The sequence below is a fragment of the Malania oleifera genome, chromosome 9 (genome assembly GCF_029873635.1).
Source record: "Malania oleifera isolate guangnan ecotype guangnan chromosome 9, ASM2987363v1, whole genome shotgun sequence".
NCBI lineage: Eukaryota > Viridiplantae > Streptophyta > Magnoliopsida > Santalales > Ximeniaceae > Malania > Malania oleifera.
Genome location: NC_080425.1, coordinates 83,257,350 through 83,278,071, shown reverse-complemented (window position 1 = coordinate 83,278,071; position 20,722 = coordinate 83,257,350). Strand labels below are relative to the sequence as shown.

Here is a 20,722-nt window from a genome sequence, read left to right as displayed (position 1 = left end):
TATATCTTTTCTTAAATTTTCTGAATTCCAATCTTATATGTAGGCTATTGGAATTTTCCTCAAAGTAGATGATTGTGAAGACAAGTGGACTCATGCAAACAATATGCCTAATCCCCTTGTGCATGTTGCCCTGGATCAAGTAGATGATTGTGAAAAGTGGTCTCATGCGCTGTCATGGGCACTTTATACCTTGTAAAGGGTCGTGCAACACTAGCTAAAGCATTCTTGCTTAACTAGTCAGCCAAATTATACTGCGGTTTGCCTCAAGAACGCGTTCACAACAGTTGAATGAAATGTAAGCGGAAGCAATAAGCAATTCATGTGAGCAAATGACAATTATGTGGTAAATATTGAAGCTACGTAATTCATTGACACTACCTTCGTAAGCAACATGTGTTTAGAGAGAGAGCGGCAAGTAGGCTAAACACGTTTGCAAAATGCTAGTGAGTTTGGCAAGATTGATGAACACTCACCCTCTTCTAAAGAGCTTTATATGCTATTTAGCTCTAGCTAAGAAACATCAAAATTTCCAAGGAGTCATACGCCTAATCTACACTAAAGCATTGACGTACTCAATTAACAAAACCTATGCTAATATGTACATGATGGTAACCCATCCTATGCACACAAGACAAATGGTCACATGCAAGCATAATGTCTTGAATGAGCTTGCCTCGTGACACCCTTCTTTGTGAGTGTTTTTGAGAAGAGTTGTAGCGCTCCTGATGATGATTTTTTTTTTTAAATTCCTGGGCTAGGCTTAGACAAGCCCAAATCTATCTTTAAATTTGTGGATTTTGGTGTGGGCCTTAGGCGACATGCACATGGGGATTTTTTTCGGCCTATGGACCTCATAGGACAACTTAAAGCCTCAGCCCAACTCTTTTTCCTCCTTCAATTCCACAAAGGTCCAACTGAAGCTGTAAAGAAGATGGTCTAGTTAGGGGAGTTCGCTCCTTTGCAGAATCTCCCCTTGCATAATGCAGCTACTTGTCAGGAAAAGAATGTTTTGGAGCAAGAACCCTCAAATCTTTGGCTGCTTCCATAGACTGTTCATAGTCCTAGCCCCTAGCACCTACTACAATGCTTTGCGTGTTAGTCCCAACATAAATGATTTACACAACAACCCATATTTTGAATATTGAATAGCCTGGGCCTGGGCAGTACCCTTCAAGAATCAAGTATTAGAGTGGGTTCTTTAGAAGATGAACACGGTTAGCGAAACCATCCGTGTGTCTTTCGAAGGGTTTGAAGGCTGAGGCTTGAAATTTTTCAAGGATATTGAAAGGAATAGAAGAGAGGAGGTGCGTAATAATTTCATAATGCCCTTGGGCAGTAATAGAAAATTGGATACCACCAAGGAAGTAAAACGATTGGAATGCTCAATAAACTATAAAAAATGGGGAGGATGTTCAGATATGCGAGAGGCTAGCAGCAGCTGAAGTCCTTGTGTTAAATCATATTAAGGAAACTCGTATCTTTGAATAGAGGGGACTTAGTGAAGATTAAAAGGAGTGTAATTTATCTTAAGGACTAGAGGGGTGATGTTGTGTGTTTGTAGGAAACTAAAGTGGAAAAGGTGGAGCAACTCTTGGTTAGAGACCTATAGGGCCAAAAGGCATGTGGTTGGATCTCCCTTGGAGTAGAGGGCTGCGCAAGGTGTATTGTTGTCTCGTGGAAGAATAGTGTTGTGGAATTGTTGGATCACTTATTTCCTTCTTAATCTCTTGTCTATTTAAGAATTTGGACGATAACTTTCAGTGGATCCTCACGGGGGTTTACGGTCTAGGTGAACGACCCTCTAGATATCTTTTTTGGAATGAGCACTTGGAGGTGGTATGCTCCTTGGATCATTGGAGGAAACTTCAACATGGTAGTTTATCCTTATGAAGAAGTGGGGCAAGTTACGAGAACACTTGCATGAGAGAGTTTCTTGACATTATTAGCATCATTGCCCATATGGATCTTCCATTCATTGGTGACAATTTCACTTGGTCCAACTCCTAGGAGTTGCCTTCCTTCTCAAGGATTGACATGTTTTTAATTTTTGTGGATTGGGAAACTCATTTCCCCAAAGTGACTCAGAGCCTACTTCATAGGCCTATCTCAGACAGCTTACCCAATCTCCTTGACAAGGGAGGAGTTAAATGGGAGCCAACCCCTTTTTGCTTTGAAAAATGTGGCTTAAGCATGAAGGGTTTAAGGAGTTAGTTAAATTTTGGTGGTCTTCTCTCCGTGCCATGGGGAAGGCTAGCTATGTGCTTGCCTCGAAATTGAAGGGGCTGAAAGAAAAAGATGAAAATGTGGAATAGAAGCACCTTTGGAAATGTTCATGTGAAAAAGGCTACTCAACGAGTAGGAGTTAAACCAAGGTCTTAATGACGAAAGGACCCAGAGGAGTACTACTTAAGAAGGAACTGAGCGAGGTTATTAACCTTTTCAAGGATGGGGACAGGAGTACTAGATTCTTTTGATGGACAGAAAAAGCTCATCATAGATGTAACGCCTTATCCGTCATTGCATTTGGGGGAAACATCTTGACCAGGGAAGGGGAATTTAAAATGAGCATTTATAATTTCTACACAGGCCTCTACTCTGAATCTGAAATATAGAGATTAGTAGTGGATGGATTAATTTCAAATCTCTTAGTCCCTTCACTATGGGATGACTAGAGAGACCCTTTGATGAAGTAGAAATCCTTCAAGCCATTAAAAATTGCAATAAGGACAAAGCGCTTAGTCCGGATGTTTTCTCTTTGACATTCTCGAGCATGGCATTCTTAGTATTTTTGAAGAGTTCCATAGATTAGGAAGAGTTGTCAGTTGCATCAATGCCACTTTTCTCACCCTTGTTCCGAAGAAAGTTGGGGCTGTTAACATCAAGGATTTTCACCCTATTATCCTGTTGGGAGCTTATATAAATTCTTTGCCGAAATCCTAGTCGAGAGGTCCAAAAAAGGAATTTTGGAAGGTCATTGGACAGTATGCTTTTGTGGCTGGAAGACAGATTCTGGATGCTGCCCTTATTGCTAAAGAGTTCATGGCTGGTAGTGTGCAAGCTTGATATAGAGAAAGCATTTGATCATGTCAACTAGAATTTCCTTCTACATTTACTTAGGGGAATGTGCTTTTGGGAGCTTTGCTGCTGCTGAATTGCACAATGTATCAAAACTCCAAGCTTCTCAGTACTCATAAATGGCTCTCTGCTTGAATTCTTTCACTCCTCTAGAGGGTTGAGGCAAGGGGATCCCCTGTCTTCCTTTTTGTTTATCTTGGTGATGGAGGTGTTAAGCCTCGTCTTAATGAAAGCTACTGAAGGAGGGCTTCTTAAAGGTCTCAAGGTGGGCAAAAATGGAAGGCTTACTAAAGTTCCACATTTTATCTTTGCAGATGATACCATCATTTTGGCAAAGATGCCCCCTTTATATCCTTAACCTCCTGTGCATTTTGGTATAGTTTGAGGCTGTCTCTTGCTTGAAAGTGAATCTTGGAAAAAGTGAGCTCATTCCGATTGCAGATGGCATGGGAAGGGGCCTTTCCTTTGCCGGTATTGAGGGTTGTGAGATGGGAATCTTCCCTATTAGTTACCCTTGGGTTCCCTCACTGAGCCAAATTCAAAGATAAAGGAATTTGGGACCCCAGAGTATTTAGAAGTTTGAGAGATGATTGGCAAGCTGGAAAAGGAAATTCTTGTCTAAAGGTGGTAGACTTGCTCTTATCAAGGGCATTTTGACAAACCTTCCCGTCTACTTCATGTTCATCTTTCCCTTACTAGCTTTAGTTGCTAGGACATTGGAGGGAATTCAAAGGAGATTTCTCTGGGGAAGCTTGGGCCTCCACCCATTCAACAAAGCCCTTCTCAGAAAATGGTTGTGGATGTTCATGAAGGAGAAAAATCACCTTTGTTGGGGAACCATCACTTCTTAAAATGGGCTCAAGCATAATGAATGGATCACTCATACTAGTAGAGGACCCTACATAATAGTGGTTTGCAAATTTACCAGGAAAAGATGGAACAATTTTTTCCCCTATGTCAGATTTCAAGTGGGGAATGGTCACAATATTTACTTTTGGCATGATATCTAGTGTGACAACAGGGATCTTACAGCTGCTTTTCTTTCCATCTACACTTTGTCCTGTAACAAGGATGCCTTTATAAGTCATCATATTCAAATCCCTTTATCATTCCCTTTAATAGAAATATGGCAGATTGGAACTACATGCTCTCTAACTTCTACAATAATCTCTACAATTTTCAGTACCAAAACATCCCCAACAAACCAAAATGGGCTTTGGATAGAAATGGTGTCTTCACTGTCAGATCTCTTTACAAGAAGCTTTCTCCAATGGGAACAATTTGCAGCAACCTCCCTTGGATTCATATTTTGAAGACAGCAGCCCTTCAAAGGTCACCTTTCTTGCCTGGTAGGCTATATAGGGAAAATTTTTAACCTTGGACAGCTTGCGGAAAAGCGGGTTGACTGTTACGAACAGGTGTTTTCTTTGTATGGCTGATGCGGAATCTGTCAACCACGTCCTTCTTAACTGTCTCCGGACAACAAATCTGTGGAACATGGCTTTGTCCTTGATCAGACGCCAGTGGGTTACTGCCAATTCTGTGGGAGGGGAGCTTTGGGCTTGTAAAGGCATTAGAACTGTTGGTGAATTGGATCTTTCTCTAATTTTTATGACACTCACTCCTTTTATCAAACTCTTGGTGAGTAATAGTCTAGTATGTATATTCTAGTGAATGCATTGCGGAAGCTTAGATAAGAATAAGTTTGTGTTCACTCACAACTCACCCAATATGCTTCAATAACCCAAGATAATGAATGAAATATACGCAAATACAATTGAGCAATTAATTCAATCAATTTTAAGTAATGTAAGAGAGTAGGGAGAGAAATGCTGAAACTCTTTTACAGTGGTTAGGTCTCCTTCACGAGCACCTACGTCCACTCTCTCAACCAAATCCAAGCCGAGGTTCCACTAGCAAACTTCTTGCCTTTCTACCGGGGCAAGAGCACAATTACAAGACCTATCCTTTTACCGGGGCTAGAATACAAAATGAGCCTTTCACCGGTGCTCAAACAACACTTACAATGTTGAGAAATTACAAATGATGTGTGGCTTAGTATCTCTAACTAGATTGATGTCACAACTCAAGCTTACAACTCAAACTCTCTCAAAGGAATGAGACTTGAAACTTGAAGAGAGCTAAAACTAATGAAAATAACTTTTACAAGAAAGTGCTCTCTTAAGCAAGAACAAAACACTCTTATGACTTAGAAATATGGAGGAGAATGGGAGACCGCTTTGATATTGATTTCTTTTGTTCTTCCTTGAAATTGGACTTCTTTTATAGCCAAAATTGTCCACTAGCCATTGGAGAGGTTTTGGCTCTATGTGATTAAAGTTGGAGCTAAACAAACAGTGATTCAGAATCTGTTAGCTAATTTGTAAAATTCATAACAAATAGAATATTTATTCAAATTAAGTGTGCCATATCATTTGGGAAAGCCCATAATGTCCACTTTCATATAAAAAAAGTCACTCCAGTTGGAGTAGCCGTTGAAGAGATATACTTCAAACACTACAGATATGTTGAGCTGCTTTTATGGCAGAGGTCAGAATCTGTTTTCTGATTTATAAAATTCATAACAAATAGAATATTTATTCAAATTAAGTGAACCATTCATTATGGAAGCCCATAATATCTACTTTCATATAAGAAAAGAATCATGCCAGTTGGAGTAGCCATTGAAGAGATATACTTCAAACACTGCAGATATGTTGAGCTGTTTTTATGACAGAGGTCAGAATCTGTTTGCTGATTTGTAAAATTCATAACAAATAGAATATTTATTCAAATTAAGTTTTTCATATCATTATGGAAATCCCATAATGCCTACTTTTATATAAAAAAAAGAATCACGCCAGTTGGAGTAGCCGTTGAAGAGATATACTTAAAACACTACAGATATGTTGAGCTGCTTTTATGACAGAGGTCAGAATCTGTTTGCTAATTTGTAAATTTCGTAACAAGTAGAATATTTATTCAAATTAAGTGTTCCATATCATTCTGGAAAGCCCATAAAGTCTACTTTCATATAAAAAAGGAATGAAATAATTTCAAAGTTTCTATAGTAAGATATGTCTAATTTATTGTAGCATACTCATTTCTGCTTCTGACTTTATGGCAGTGCAGAATGACCACGGTGTTTTAATTATTAATCCTACATTATAACTCCAAAATGTCTATATGATACGCAAGTTGGTTCAATTGCTTTCTAGCTAAGTATTAACATACTTTGCCCTAAATACCAAAAATAATTTCCACATATAAACATAAAGGAAATAATTATCACATAATAATTCGTGGAGCACAATTCATATGACACATGCACTAATTCTTATTTGTTTTGTCATCATAAAAGATAACATGAAACCTAGTGGGCTAACAAGAACCACCAAGGAGAAGAGAAAGGCTTTGAATCTCATTCTTCTTGCCATCTTTTGGTATGCTTGGAAAGGAAAGAACAGACGAGCCTTCAAAGATTCCATTACTCCACTTCAGATTTGCAGAGAGCAGTGGGTTGCTGTCTCACTGATGTTTCCAGCTGGCACAATGGGCAAATTGTGAATGATCATAATGGAACTCTTGATTCTTGTGATACCCTATAGGGTGGTTGACTGCTTGTACCCTGGGTTAACATCCCCTTGAGGTTTACCTAAATCCATTGTGCTCAAGCTACCACTGAGGTTTACCTAAATCCAACAGCATCTTTGAAGTATTTAAACTCTATCTCTTATTTTTTGAATTTTTTCCCCTGATTTTGGAGGGGCACAAATTTAAATTTGCTGGTTACCTCTAGCCTCTAGGACACCTAGCACAGCAATCCCAAGCCACATTCTTCACATAAACATAGGCTTGATCTTTTGAGGAATCAAACCCAGGACGTCTGAGTTCTGATGACTTGCCCCTATCCTGTGAGGTGTCAAATTTTGAATCTCTTATTCCCTAGATCCTTATACTTATTGGTTTCAGGGCAAGGACTATTTCATTAATTGGATATTATGACAGATTGAGAATGAATATGGTTCATTTGGAGATGACAAAGCTTATCTGCATCGCCTGGTTGAATTGGCTAGAGTACACCTTGGAGACAACATAATTTTGTAAGAGTTTCTGTCTTGATCTATGTTCATGGTTATGTATAGAAAATATTTTACTGCTCTTCTTGTACAATTGTGTAATTATAGTATTTTTTTTCAACATGGCTACTGAAGGAAGTCATTTCTTTTCCAGTTTTCGTTTTCCTATTATTTTTCTTTACAACTGGAATTTAATAAACGGGAGGCTGGAGAGGCAGTGACTGTTGCACTTGAGGCCTCTTTTTGTTCCAAATTTATCTACTTTTTTTCCTCCCTCAAATTCTTGTGTGCAATGTGCATGTATATGCAATATGAAGCACTTAAAAAGGCATGCTATTAGTCGTTGTGGGTTCTGACCCTTTACCTGAATTTTATGTATCTTTTGCAGATGCAACTTCTGTGTATCTTGTACATCAGGATGTTAAATTCATCTTTCTCATATTTATTTTTCTTTTCTGTCCGGTTCTCGTCATCTATGGCAATGGCATTCTAAAGCTTTTGTGCTCTCTCTCAACTATCTAGCTTTCCAATTCTAGGGAAAACATTGTGCTTGAAAAACGTATGCACTAGAAATAGGTTGCATGGAGTATAGTTTTGTGTGCACGGTAAAGCTCAAGTCTTAAATAAGATTAGATTTGTTCTTTTAGTTCACTTATGCATTCAAAACAATGTTACAGAAAACTTCTTGGTGACCTTTTCTCAGATTACGAATTGGCTTCAGTCAGTCATTGAATAACCCATGCTTTATATCTGTATTAAGAATTCAATCTGGTTGAGGAAATGTTGTTTATGATTGACATTTATTAGTTTATGGCAATGTGTTTGAGCACTTAGATGCCTTAGACTTCGCACTGATATTATGACTGCTTTCTGCTTAGGTCAGCATCCAATTTGACCCTTGTAATATGTTAGCAGTAGTTATTTATTGTCTAAGTTCGTCTCATCATTTGTTCTGATGGTGCTAAAATCCATAAATCTCATAAGTTAAAAGAGTGTGGATCTGTTAGCTGCATCAATAACTTGTACTCTGCATTACCTATATATATAGTATATATGTATATGTAATCTGTATCTCGGAGAGACTGGTATGGCTACTAAGGTACACCGTACACCTCTAGTGGACTTCTACTATTATAACTTCAATTAAGTTAATTTACAATGTCAGAATAATTTTATGCACTATTTGCAATTACTTGAAGGATCTTATCATGTGTTTTTTATTGTGTATATACATTACACTATTATCTGTCTTCTCTCATAAATAGATAAATCAATATACATATACATATGTTGTTCATATGTGTGTATATATTTTATTTATCTTCACATTTCTTTGGATGTTTGCACTTTGCATATATGCATGGATGCAGACATGCTTAGTGAATCTATGCATGCGTTATGTACCCATTGTCTTGAATTCATATTTTATATGATTATTCCCCATAGAACTTTGCTTATTGCTTTGCTATTGCAGCCATACACATTGATCAGCATGAACTTTTGGCATTTGTTGTTTGGCTCTTTCATTGTAATCCTTTTTTTGAAAATAATTTTTTGTTATATCTTGATGGTTTTCAGGTATACAACAGATGGAGGTTCTAGAGAACTCTTGGAGAGAGGAACTATACGTGGAGATATGGTTTATTCAGGTAAAATAAGTTATCAGCAATCTCGAAACTAAACACCATGAGAAAATGGATATTTTCCCATTGTGAATGAAATAGACCTTTATGTTTATACTGTTCAATGTATATGTGTGGTGCTTGCATATGCACTTGTGTGGTGCTTGCATATGTTTCTGGCAATCTTGAAATTAAACACTATGAGAAAATAGATATTTTCCTGTTGCAAGTGAAATGGACCCATATATTTGTATTGTTTAACGAATATAAGTGGTTGTTTGGATATCATGGTATTAAATAACGGCCGTTACGTAGTGTAACGGCCGTTACGTAACGGAAAAACAGGTCTCCGATACCGTTTCAGGCCGCATTAGCGGCGAGCCATAAATTCACATGGGTAACGGCCGTTACGGAAACGTAACGGCCCGTAATGGCCGTTACACTAACGTTACGGAACGTAACGTCCATTATGCAGCTTTGAGCCTTCGAACGCTTACATCTGTCGTCCGCAAGCTAAGTTCAGTTCCCTCTTCACTTGAATCACTCTTCGATTCTTTGTCTCCTTCATACGTACAACTTCGATCTACTGATCTGAAGCTTCGAAATCCCTAAAACCCCCAAAATTTGCTTCGTATAGCTTTGTCTCCCTCAATCCGTCATTCGTCTCCTTCGTCCAAGTACCCAAAAATCAGCAAGCCTTCGATTCCTCCATTCGAAGCCTCCATTCGAAGCCTTCGATTCCTCCAAAATTTGGAGGCTTGTAGGTTGCAGCAGCAGCAGGCCAGCAGCTCTCTCGCAGTCGCAGGCTCGCAGCTTCCGTGGGAGTGGGAGTCGGGAGTGGGTATTGGGTAAGTGGTAACTGGGTAGTGGGTGGTGGCCAGTGGGTATGTAATATGTATGTTGTTTTATTATTTCAATTTATGCTTTATTGCTTTATATAAATTGTAAATTTCAGTTTGTTTTAAATTTCAGTTTATATAATTATTATATAAATTGTAAATTTCAGTTCATTTAATTAGTATATAAATTGTAAATTTCAGTTTTAAATTTAGTTTGTTTTATAATTTCAATTTATAGTTTATATAAATTACAAATTTCAGTTTATTTAATTACTAATTAGTATATAAGTTGTAAATTTTGTTTTATAATTTCAGTTTATAAATATAAATAGTATATAAATTTAGTTTATTTATTATTTAATTAGAATACAAATTAACAATTATAAATTATTAATGATTGTATAAGTAGAATTTATTAATTAAAATAAAAAAATTAGTATAAAGTTTTTAAAATATAAAATTTATAGAGTTACTTAGACTCTTAGAGAGTTAGAACCTAGAACTTAGAACTTAGAAATTTAGAGTACAGATTTAGTAAAAAATTATTAACTAATATTCTACATATCTATTTTTTTAAATACCTTGAGGTCCTTGACAATTAATAATTTAATATTAGATCTACAATTTATAATAAATTCTAATTTGTACACAATTAGTCAAGTCTCAACTCTTAAGTGACTCAAGTTCAAGTCTATTACCATTTAAATAATTAAATTGTAAGATTTACAATTTCATATTTATTTTGTTAAATTGTAAATTTTAAAGTAATGTAAATTATTAAAAAATATGTTTTTTTTTTTGTAAACAGCGCACTAAAAGTAATATAAAAATCATAATGCCTATTAAAAAGCATTTGTAGGTTGAATGAAGACCTTTAAAATTCATTAAAAATCATGTATTAATGGATTTCATGCTTATTTTTCGATTTTGGCATGATTGTGCATGCGTGAAAAAAATTCACGACTGTTACGCTCGCTTCCCGTTACGTAACACCCGCGTCTCCCGCGTCCCGCGACCGTTACGCGACGTTACCTGCGACCGCGATTTCGAACCATGTTGGATATGCACTCATTAGAGATTCTTTCTCACTTTCACATGTATTTCGATGCAGGAGCCACCAATAAGTTTGCTATTTTGGCATAATTTAGGGCCCTTTTTGTGGAATTAGTTTTCAAAAGAAATTAAAAAAAAAATTAGCTAACTTTTCAGTTTTACAACATCTATATGAAAAAAAAAATAAAAACAATAAAAAATTTTGGCATTATTTGCTTGTGTAAACAATTTTATTTTCCATTTATATTTTTCAAATAATTACAAAAATGCCACCTTGTTTCCCGATTTTCTGAATTTATATAGGAAAGTTAGAAAATATTTTTTATTATTTTTTTGATTTTTTATTTCTTACCCTATATTTGGGAACATAGAATTCAGATCTTGGAGTTAGTTTCATTTAGATTTAGAAAAAAATATAGCAAAGTCCGCACAACTCCAAATTCAAACCCCAAATTTCATGATCCTAGATTCTACCTTGTATACTTTTTGGAAATTGGAAAAAAATTTGTCTTTTTTGTAATTATTTTGAAATCTAGAAATAAAAAATTAGAGATTATTCTACAAAACTAAGCAAACCTTTTATTTTCTACCTTTTTCATATGAATCTTGAAAAACTAAAAAATGGCCTTGAATTTTTTATAACTATTTTTAGAAAAATGAAAAAATTTTTTCGCAACTAAACAGGCCCTGATTATGGATGATTTGGGGAGTGATCTTGTCAATATCATAGTGATATTAAGACCACTTTTACATGTATTTTGGTGTAGGACCCAAAAAAAAGTCCACCATTATGGCATAATTTGGTGATTTTGGACCCTTCTTTTTTATATATATTTTATCTGGTTTAAGGGAGAATCAGATGGCTTCGGATCATTTAATCTCACAAATATTAACACTTTATGATGTAGGTTAAAGAAAAATGGCCGTTTAAGGGAGAATCTTAGCATGACTACTATGATGCATGGTTAAGTGTTTATGTTTATGAAATAGTTGACGACACAAGGTTTTTGTTGAAAGGTTTGAATGAACCACAAAGGAATCTCCAATTGTATTTTTTGGTTTATAAAGATTGTAGAAATATGAATTATATGTACTTGATACAAACAACAAGAACAATGTAGACTCTCTAGGTAGGGTTAGTTACATGAATCCTCATCTGCCATTTTGTGCAGTCTTGGACAATATACTTAGACAATTGGAGGGCTGTTAAATCCTTACTATCTTAGCCCAAGTTAATCTAGGTCTACCCCTCCCCCTCCTACTACCACAAACTTTAACCAGCTCACTCCTTTGTGCATTATTTTGCCTATGTTGCAAATAGCCAAACCGTCTTTGTTGCCCTTCCCTATCTTTTGCTAGTGTTCGTTCCATAATTTATCTTTTATAGTTATGCTACTTATCCACCTTAGCATTCTTATTTCAACAATATTTGCCTTTTGTTTATGATGTTTCTTAGGTGCCCAACGTTTTGGTCCATACAACACAGCTGGCCTTATAAAATATAAACACCCTATAGAACTTTTAATTTTAAAGTTATTGGACATCAAGTTTTATCTTTTCTCCAATATTTCCTAAAATAAATAAATTCACATTTCATGTATTTTGTGTTATTTCTACTTATTTTAAAACTTTTAGATTCTAAATATTCTCTCCATGAATTTAGCCTAGATTCTATTCCACCTCTAATTGATACTGCTCCAAAAAATAAAAAAGAAGGAAAGCTATGTACTTGAGGATCTGAGTGGTCAGAAAAGTTATGTTCTTTGTTATGTTGGTTTTATTACATATTTAGCAAACTAGCATGTTGCAAAACAAAATGATCAGGTGACTGTGATACTCCATGGAAATAACATTTGGATATTTAATTCTGTAAATTATCTCCAAAGCTTTAGTGAAATTCTATATTCATGGGATTGCTGTGAGGAATGAGTACATAAGCAAAATCTGCTTTTTTGGAGCAGCTTCAATATTAAATATTTTGATGATTATGTTGCATATTTAGTTTTGTATAGACTAATTTTAATTGTTAATGTGTAGCTGTCGACTTCGAGACTGGTGCTGAGCCATGGCCCATATTCGAGTTGCAGAAGGAGTTTAATGCCCCTGGGAAATCACCAGCACTTTCTGCGTGAGTTTTTCATTTTTGAACCTTTTCTTTTATCTGGTCATCAGTGCTATTTGATGCTTACAGTGTTGCTTTTCAGTGAGTTTTATACAGGCTGGCTTACACACTGGGGAGAGGAAATTGCAAAAACTGATGCCAATTCTACAGCAGCTGCCTTGAAGAAAATTTTGTCACGAAATGGTTCTGCTGTGCTTTATGTAAGTTCAATGCTTTGTTCTTTCCATGGTTACGGATTTGATTGTTTTCTGCTATGATGTTTGCTTTTCTCCTTTTTTCAGATGGCTCATGGTGGAACAAATTTTGGATTTTATAATGGTGCAAATACTGGAGCCGATGAGTATGATTACAAGCCTGACCTTACTTCCTATGATTATGTAAGGAACATTTTGACATGTTCATTGTGATTTATTCTCACACACGTACATATTTCAAACCGATACATGTTTATCTCAGGATGCACCCATTAAGGAATCGGGTGACATGAACAGTGCAAAGTTCAAAGGTATGTCTTGAATTGTTTTTTCTTGTTATTTCTTTCCCCACCTATTCTATAGATGAGATATGTCATTTGCATGGGGTTGACTCATATTTGTTTTATGTTATGAATTATGATAAGTGGTTTTATGATATGATAAATGATTTTATGTACAAACGGTGCTCTGGCATCTGCTAATTGCAATTGTTTAGAGCAGAACAACCCTAAATACATTTTAGTTTCTACTGCTGTGTCAATTAATGGGAGATAAAGAATATGCAAATTTATGAGATTGTTTGCATAATTTCTTCTTCAATTCAAATTACATGCTGTAAGATCTTCCTTTGGATGTGAATTGAGTGAGTTTTGTAACACTCCTGTGAGCGTGATTTTTTATTTTAATGATGATTGGACCTAGTGATTGAGAGGTGTGACAGGAATGGGCACTTGGCAGTTTGAAGTTTGAACAAAAGAGTATATTTATCAACAAGAAAAATATGTCCTTATAACTTATAGGCACATGAGTTGAAGGGGGCCACTTTCTGGTGTAATGGTTGTCACGCCCCGAACCCGCAGATGGGTCCCAGGTGTGAATTTAGTAACCTAACATGTTTCTATATCAATTAAAAAATACATGATACAACACAGAAAGAGGGTCCGACCCCGTGGGGTGAACGGATGGCCATATACATACACATAAACATCCATACTCATCAAAATACGCCGCGGAATATGGTCTTTTTATACATATACATTATAACACTAGAGTCTATACAAGCTAGGATATACATTCCCATAATACCAAACATACCCCAGGTGTCTACAAAACCATCTCGACAACCTGGATACCAAAACTCGTACCTAATAGGTACTAGCAGTAGCTAACAACACCCCCGCTTCCAAATGTTAGGATGCTAATTACGGCTACCTGAAGGACCTGAAAACATTGTACGTACATTCGGGGTGAGACACCTTTCAGTAAGGAAGAAAGCAGGTTATATTAGTGTGTGACATACCAATGTTATTTTACATACTTCATAACACTATAAAATACGATACAGTTCGAAACAATTCCATAAAGTTTCATACAGTTCCAGTATTTTCACAAACCATTCTAGTACATACGATACCCAAAACATACGGTTAGTGTCATCACACTAGTACACAACTACACAAGGTCACCTAAGTCTCACAGCGATTACATTGCTATATACGCAACTACGCTGCGACGACCGAGGCCCAATAGTGATTACATTGCTCTATACGGTGTAGAACACACCCATCGGTGACCAGCCGGAACATGCTGGTGATATTTCACACCCCGGATATAGAGCCAGCCACTCTCGCCCACGGTAGTTAACCGATACATGGTGCAGCGTACGGTAATTAGACGCCACATAGCTGTTTCGGCGTACAGTAATTAGCCGCCCCTAGCCGATTTCACAAAACCTGGAATCATTTTGGAACTCACGTTCCTATACATTTCAGCGTGCGGTAATTAGCCGCCACATAGCTGTTTTACAAATACCTGAAACAATTACATACAACCATCCACACTACACTTATTTGGTTTATGGTAAATCATATCATTTTCCATTTCAAGTATACAGTTTATGCAAATATGGATAACAGTCATCTCAATAATACAATTTAAAAAAAACGAACGGTTTTCCAAACAAAGTAGAGACGATACCCGAAATCCCCAAATTTTCTCGAAAACTGTAACCCGAAAATCCCGTATTTTACACGATAGATTTTCCCAAATAGGTTACCAAAACATACATACGATCGTAGCCTACAAGCTTATCGATCTTGATTTAAAAAATAAACTGATATAAACAGAATTCCCTTACCTTAATCCAAATTCCAACTACGAATTCTACGGTACCCAAAACTACGAACCGAGACTCCAAAACCTACAAACCACAGAACAATACATGCTTACAATTCGTACTACTACACATATTCTGAATCAGAAACGAAAATCGAGCCTTACCTCGATTTTAGCCCAAAACCCAAAATCGCTCGAAACGAGATTCTGATCCGCTAGAAACATAGAGAATCCTTCTCTGATCCTCGCAGTAACGTTGGATTTACGTATTAGGCGACAAACGGCGAAGAAATTAAGGAGAGAGAGAGAGAGAGAGCTTCGAATTCTAGAGAGAGAGAGAGAGGATTTAGGGAAACTTAGTCCCAAAGCAACCAAAAATATCCTTTATAGAACCTTTGACACGAGTGGATTCGTTGACGAATTGGCGTCCTCGTCGACAAGCCAAATATTTCCAATTTCCCCGAACCTCTTGGCATTCCTTCATCGACGAGCCTCTGAATTTCGTTGACGAGAACAGAAGAAACTTCGTTAACGAACCCTAGCCTCGTCGACGAACTCTACTCAATTTACCATTTTATCCTTCTTTTACATAATTAACCCATATATCATGGTTCGGGTTCTTACAATGGCACTATTGGGTTATGAATTCAGAGTGGACATTCTTGACTCTTGAGTGTGGACCATAACTTGACCACCCCTCCCATTGCCTTTCTTGGCTAGATCATGATTGGTTCAATGAGCTTTAGGCATATAAGTTCTACAAATAACAAAAAACTGATTGGTCAACTAGTTTTGGTAAAAAGTTAAATCTATCAAGGGAGCCTCTAGGAGAATCAGTGGTCTTTCATCAGCATGAGCGTCAGTGGCATGTACTTTTCCAGGAGTTCCATTATCTCATATTCAGAGTGACTGGCCATCTTTGTTACTCTGATTTGGTTATGAATTTGTTATGTTCTTTTGTATTTTGTTTTTTCTTTGCTGCATGGACTTCTCGTCATTTGCTTTGTATGTTCACTCTTCCTTTAATAAAATATAATTTCTTTGTTAGAAAAAAGGAGAATCAGTTTTCCTGATTCTATCTTGATGAGGGCAAGGATTGATGATTTGCAGCTTTGCTGCAAAAAATAAAAATAAAAGGACTACAACTTTTAAATTGGCTGTAGGGGTGCAATTCTAACGTTCATATCCTTTACAAATTGTCTTCTTCCTGCATTATTGATGATGCCTGACAACTACCCCTCTATGGTAGAGACTGATGTAGTGCTGTTTAATAGGCTATAATTTTTAGAAACAGGATTAAATGCTGCTTTTCATTTTCTGCAGTCGGCACAGATCAAATTTTTGGAAAAAATTGTCATTACTTCCTTTCAAGAGCTCCAAATAGCACACTTTTCACTTCACTCCTAAATCTCTCATTTGAATTCCGATGAAATTTCATTGTATAGTTAAAATTTCAATAATTTTTGCTAAAATTTCGAGATTTCGATAAATTTTAGATGATTTATTGAGATTTCGACGGAAATTATGTAAGACGGAAATCGATTGCCATTTCGATTTCGAGGGTAACGGAAACCGTAAATTTCGACAATTTCATGGAAATTCAAGACCATGTTTCTAGATACACAATGGAGAAGGGTGTTTGCCCCCCTAGAACTTTGGAAGGCATCCTATTGAGCCAAAAACAAGTTGTAAGAAGTGCATCAATCCATAAAGTTTTAGGAGCGTGCATATAAAGGAGGAGAGACCATGCTATGTCAAGTAAATGTCTATTTTTTCTTTCAGCAACTCCATTTTGCCGAGGGGTATGTATACATTATGTTTGATGAATAATTCCTTTGACCAAGAAAAATGATTGAAGCTCATTTTGAACAAATTCAAATTCAAGTGCATTATCGGATCAAAAAATTTGAATACCAATGCCAAACTAAGTTTTTATTTCTTGGTAGAATTGAGTAAATACATTCAAAAATTCCAACTGGTCTTTTAACAAAAAATCCAAGTCATATGCGAAAAATCATCCACAAAGGAACAAAATGTTGATGACCAGTCAAATTCTTGACACTACATGACCCCAAATGTCGGAATGAATAAGAGAAAACAACGATGTACTAGGAGGCTCAATTCTAGACAGAAAATATGTCCTAACATGCTTTTCAAACTAACATGCAATACACTTAAACTGAGAAACAAAATTGAGCATGGGAAATTTTCTTTGTAGTTTTTGAATATGGATGACCCAAACGAGCATGCCAGTGATCAAGAGAAGCACCGTGAGTAGAAATTGAGTAAGCGGTATGACAATAATTGGATTGACTACCACCACCATTGAAATAGTACAAGACGTCCTTCTTAGACCCTTCACGAATCCTCTTCTTTGTCTAGAGATCCTGAATAACATGATGAGAAGGAAAGAAGGTCATAAAACAATTATGATATTTTGTTAGTTGACTACTTGATAATAGGTTCAAGGAAAATTTAATCATATATAAGACAGTGGAAAGAGGCATATAAGGAAACAAAAAGAATATTGCCACAACGGGAAATTGGTGTAGCCGAACCATCAGCAAGAGTAACCTTAGAGTGTAAAGTAGTGGGTTTTAAGGACTGAATTTATTCAGGCTACCTTTCATATGGGAGGAGGCACTCGAATCAATAACCTAGGGTGAAAAGGATGAAGAAGCAAGAAGCCCGGTTGTATCTAAATGGGCCACAGTAGCATTAGATGTAGAAGAATGAGTTTGGTGTTGTTGAACAATGCAGAAAAGATTGTTACACGCTTCTCAGAACACAGTAGATGATGTACTCAACTCCCCAGTGGAGTGACTAGGTGCACTTGAACTTTCTACAATGGAGTCACCTTCAGCAACAAACTTACTAGCCTAAGTTGGTTTCCCATGGAGATCCCAGCAACAATCAATAGGATGGTTTTGCTTACCACAATAAATGCAATGCAAGAATGGTCACGGCGAGCTCCTCAACCAAATACATTACCTCGGCCTTCTAAATCCTGCCCTCGTCCTCCACTACTTACCTTAGCACGGTTGGAGGTGGTGCTAAATAGGGTTGACCTATCATAGGAAGAAGCTCGAGGAGAGGATTGAGAGGCATCTTTGGTGATCCATTGGATTCTTGTGTATGCTTCATTCACTGATGGTATGAATTCACTAGCAAGAATCTGATCGCAGATGGGTTGAAGCTCAGAACTCAATCCAGACAAAAACTTGGCTGCCAATAATTCTGCCCTTTGCCTCTTTATAATTTCATTGTTAAAACTAACTGGTTGATAGATGTTTAGTTCCTCCCATGCACCCTTCAAAGTGCTATAGCACTCACTACTCACTAATAAACCTACCTTCTTGCTCATATTTGAAAAACTTTTCATATAGGTAAAAAATAAGAGTTTGATTTTTATCTTGAGAGAAGATTTCCTGAAGATCATCCCATACAGCCTTGGCTGTTCTATGAAACATCAAGCAGTAATTTGTGGCTCCATGCTATTCCACAACCACACAAGCAATATATAATCTCTTCATCCAATCTCCTTAATCTTGGGAGTTTGGAGATGGAGGAAAATGCAAAAAGTACTTGGACTTCCCTTTTGCGTTAATATACATGCGTTCTTTCTGAGACCACAATAGGAAGTTGGAGGATGCAACCAATTTGATGGCTGTGATCCACATTCTAATAGTATTGGCCGAAGCTCTCTCTCTATAGAGGCCATCAAAACCACCCCCTATACACTACAATCAGGGGATTCAGCGCACACCAGAGTCAAGAATGAATAACACAGCAATTATGGAGAATCAGGCAGCGCACACAAGCACAATTGGCACTTAATAAACTACATGGTAACACAGCAGCTGCAGGAATTGTTGCGGACAGCAACTGGAAACTGCAAAGTCATTGAACACCAACCAAAACCACCTGCAACTGCGACAAGATTGCGAGAAAGCAAGCAATCACGGACATGTAAAATTAAAACAGCTTCATCATGCCAACACCAGCCAGAACAGCAGAACAGCACATGCAGTATGCCCAAAACAGAGCATAACTGGTTCACATCATCAAACCACCACAAACAGACAGAATCCTATCAAGGATGCTGCACAGTCAAACCACGATGAAAAAGGGTACCTAAGTGACTCACTGACCAACCAGAAAATCAGATTTGAGAATTAAATAGGGGAAGATAAGAGAAAAAACAAAAAACAGAGTATCTAAAGAAATAGCTGTGATAAATCAGATTTAGATGTAATTAATGCTCTGATACCATGTTGTAAAGGTAGAGATGGAGGAAATAAGAGAAGAAGAGAAGAAGAGAAGAAGAAAGTAAGAGAAAGGAGGAGGCGGCAGTATCCTAGAGAGTTATGTACAGATCCAGGTCTGCCCTCTTATATATTAATAATAATAAAATTCTTGCTAAAAAAAATACCCCTATCATATAACCTATTGCTGAAATAATCTATTCTCTTCAAACATGTGATAAAATGCATCATAGTGGAATTTTACTTTGAATTTATTGATTTCATATGATTTATTACCTATTTCCTTATCTATTTGTGTACTTTGGATTGTTATAGTGTCTATTTCTACCTCTTGCACCTGCATTAGATGCTCCAGGAGGCATGGTTTTATTTTCATGCTGCTACAGCTTATGACAGGATCATCATCAACAAAACCTTGATTCTGGATTCGTTGTTTCACATTCTTTGGCAATTATTTGCTTCCCATGCTTGCTAGTCATTTGACTTAGATCAACCAATCTAAATCTTGAAAAACAACATTTTGAGGTTGGAAATCAAGTCTAAAGAGATTGTTGTTTGCACATCCCATTCATTCAGCATAAACTCTCGATCTTTCACTTGTGTTCTGTTGTTATAGGCTTATTTTGATTAGGAAATCAATTCAACCTTGATCTACATTGATTTTGCCTCAAAACAAGAAATTAAAGAGATTTTGTTTTGAAGATCCTAACAATTTTCTCTCGGTTTCTTTTTTTTTTTTGGGATAATTACCTGGTTTATCTACATTGATATCGAGTTATTATTGTATTAAGAATTAATTCATACTTATTGAGAATATTTTTAATTTCTATTTTATTATATATTTTTAGTAAGTATAACTATGAAGTACTAACTGGCAAAGATTCATATTATTTAGTTCTTTTGTTTGGAGATTATAGAATTTTGATCTGAAATTGTTGAGGAAGAAAGTATGGTTTGTCCAGGCACTGCAAAAGAGTTGTTTCTTATTATTTTTTGAAGTTTTGGTACAAGGAAAGATGCTAGATTTTTTGGGTTTGTGCAATAGTGGCCCTGGTGTGTTGCATTAAGTTAGACAGGAATTAGAGAATTATTTGGGGTAAGACCCTCCCAGGGTATTTGTTTTAGAGACGATGGTCTTCTATGCCTCTGTCTGGGCGTCAGTGGCTGGTGCTTCGCAGGAGTTTAATGTCTCATATTCAGAATGACTGTTGATTATTTTTTTTTTTTTCCTTATTTTGATTTCGTTGCCTTTCACTGTGTCCTTATGTATTATTGTTTTTTTTTATTGCATGGTTTTCTGGTCCTCTTCTTTACATATACTTTCTTCCTTTACTAAATTTCGTTATCAAAAAGTTGTT

General features: G+C 36.5%; 1 protein-coding gene across 2 annotated transcripts in view; it reads left to right on the top strand.

Annotated features, from left to right (window-relative positions):
• The window catches only part of LOC131164927 (beta-galactosidase 17), a 93,107-nt gene that overhangs the window by 19,611 nt on the left and 52,774 nt on the right, over positions 1-20,722 (top strand). For both annotated transcript variants that reach the window (XM_058122484.1, XM_058122485.1), the window contains exons 6-11: positions 7,084-7,178; positions 8,733-8,803; positions 12,706-12,796; positions 12,873-12,990; positions 13,072-13,167; positions 13,247-13,295. In XM_058122484.1, coding sequence (XP_057978467.1) covers positions 7,084-7,178; positions 8,733-8,803; positions 12,706-12,796; positions 12,873-12,990; positions 13,072-13,167; positions 13,247-13,295 — 520 coding nt within the window. The remainder of the gene's footprint in view (positions 1-7,083; positions 7,179-8,732; positions 8,804-12,705; positions 12,797-12,872; positions 12,991-13,071; positions 13,168-13,246; positions 13,296-20,722) is intronic.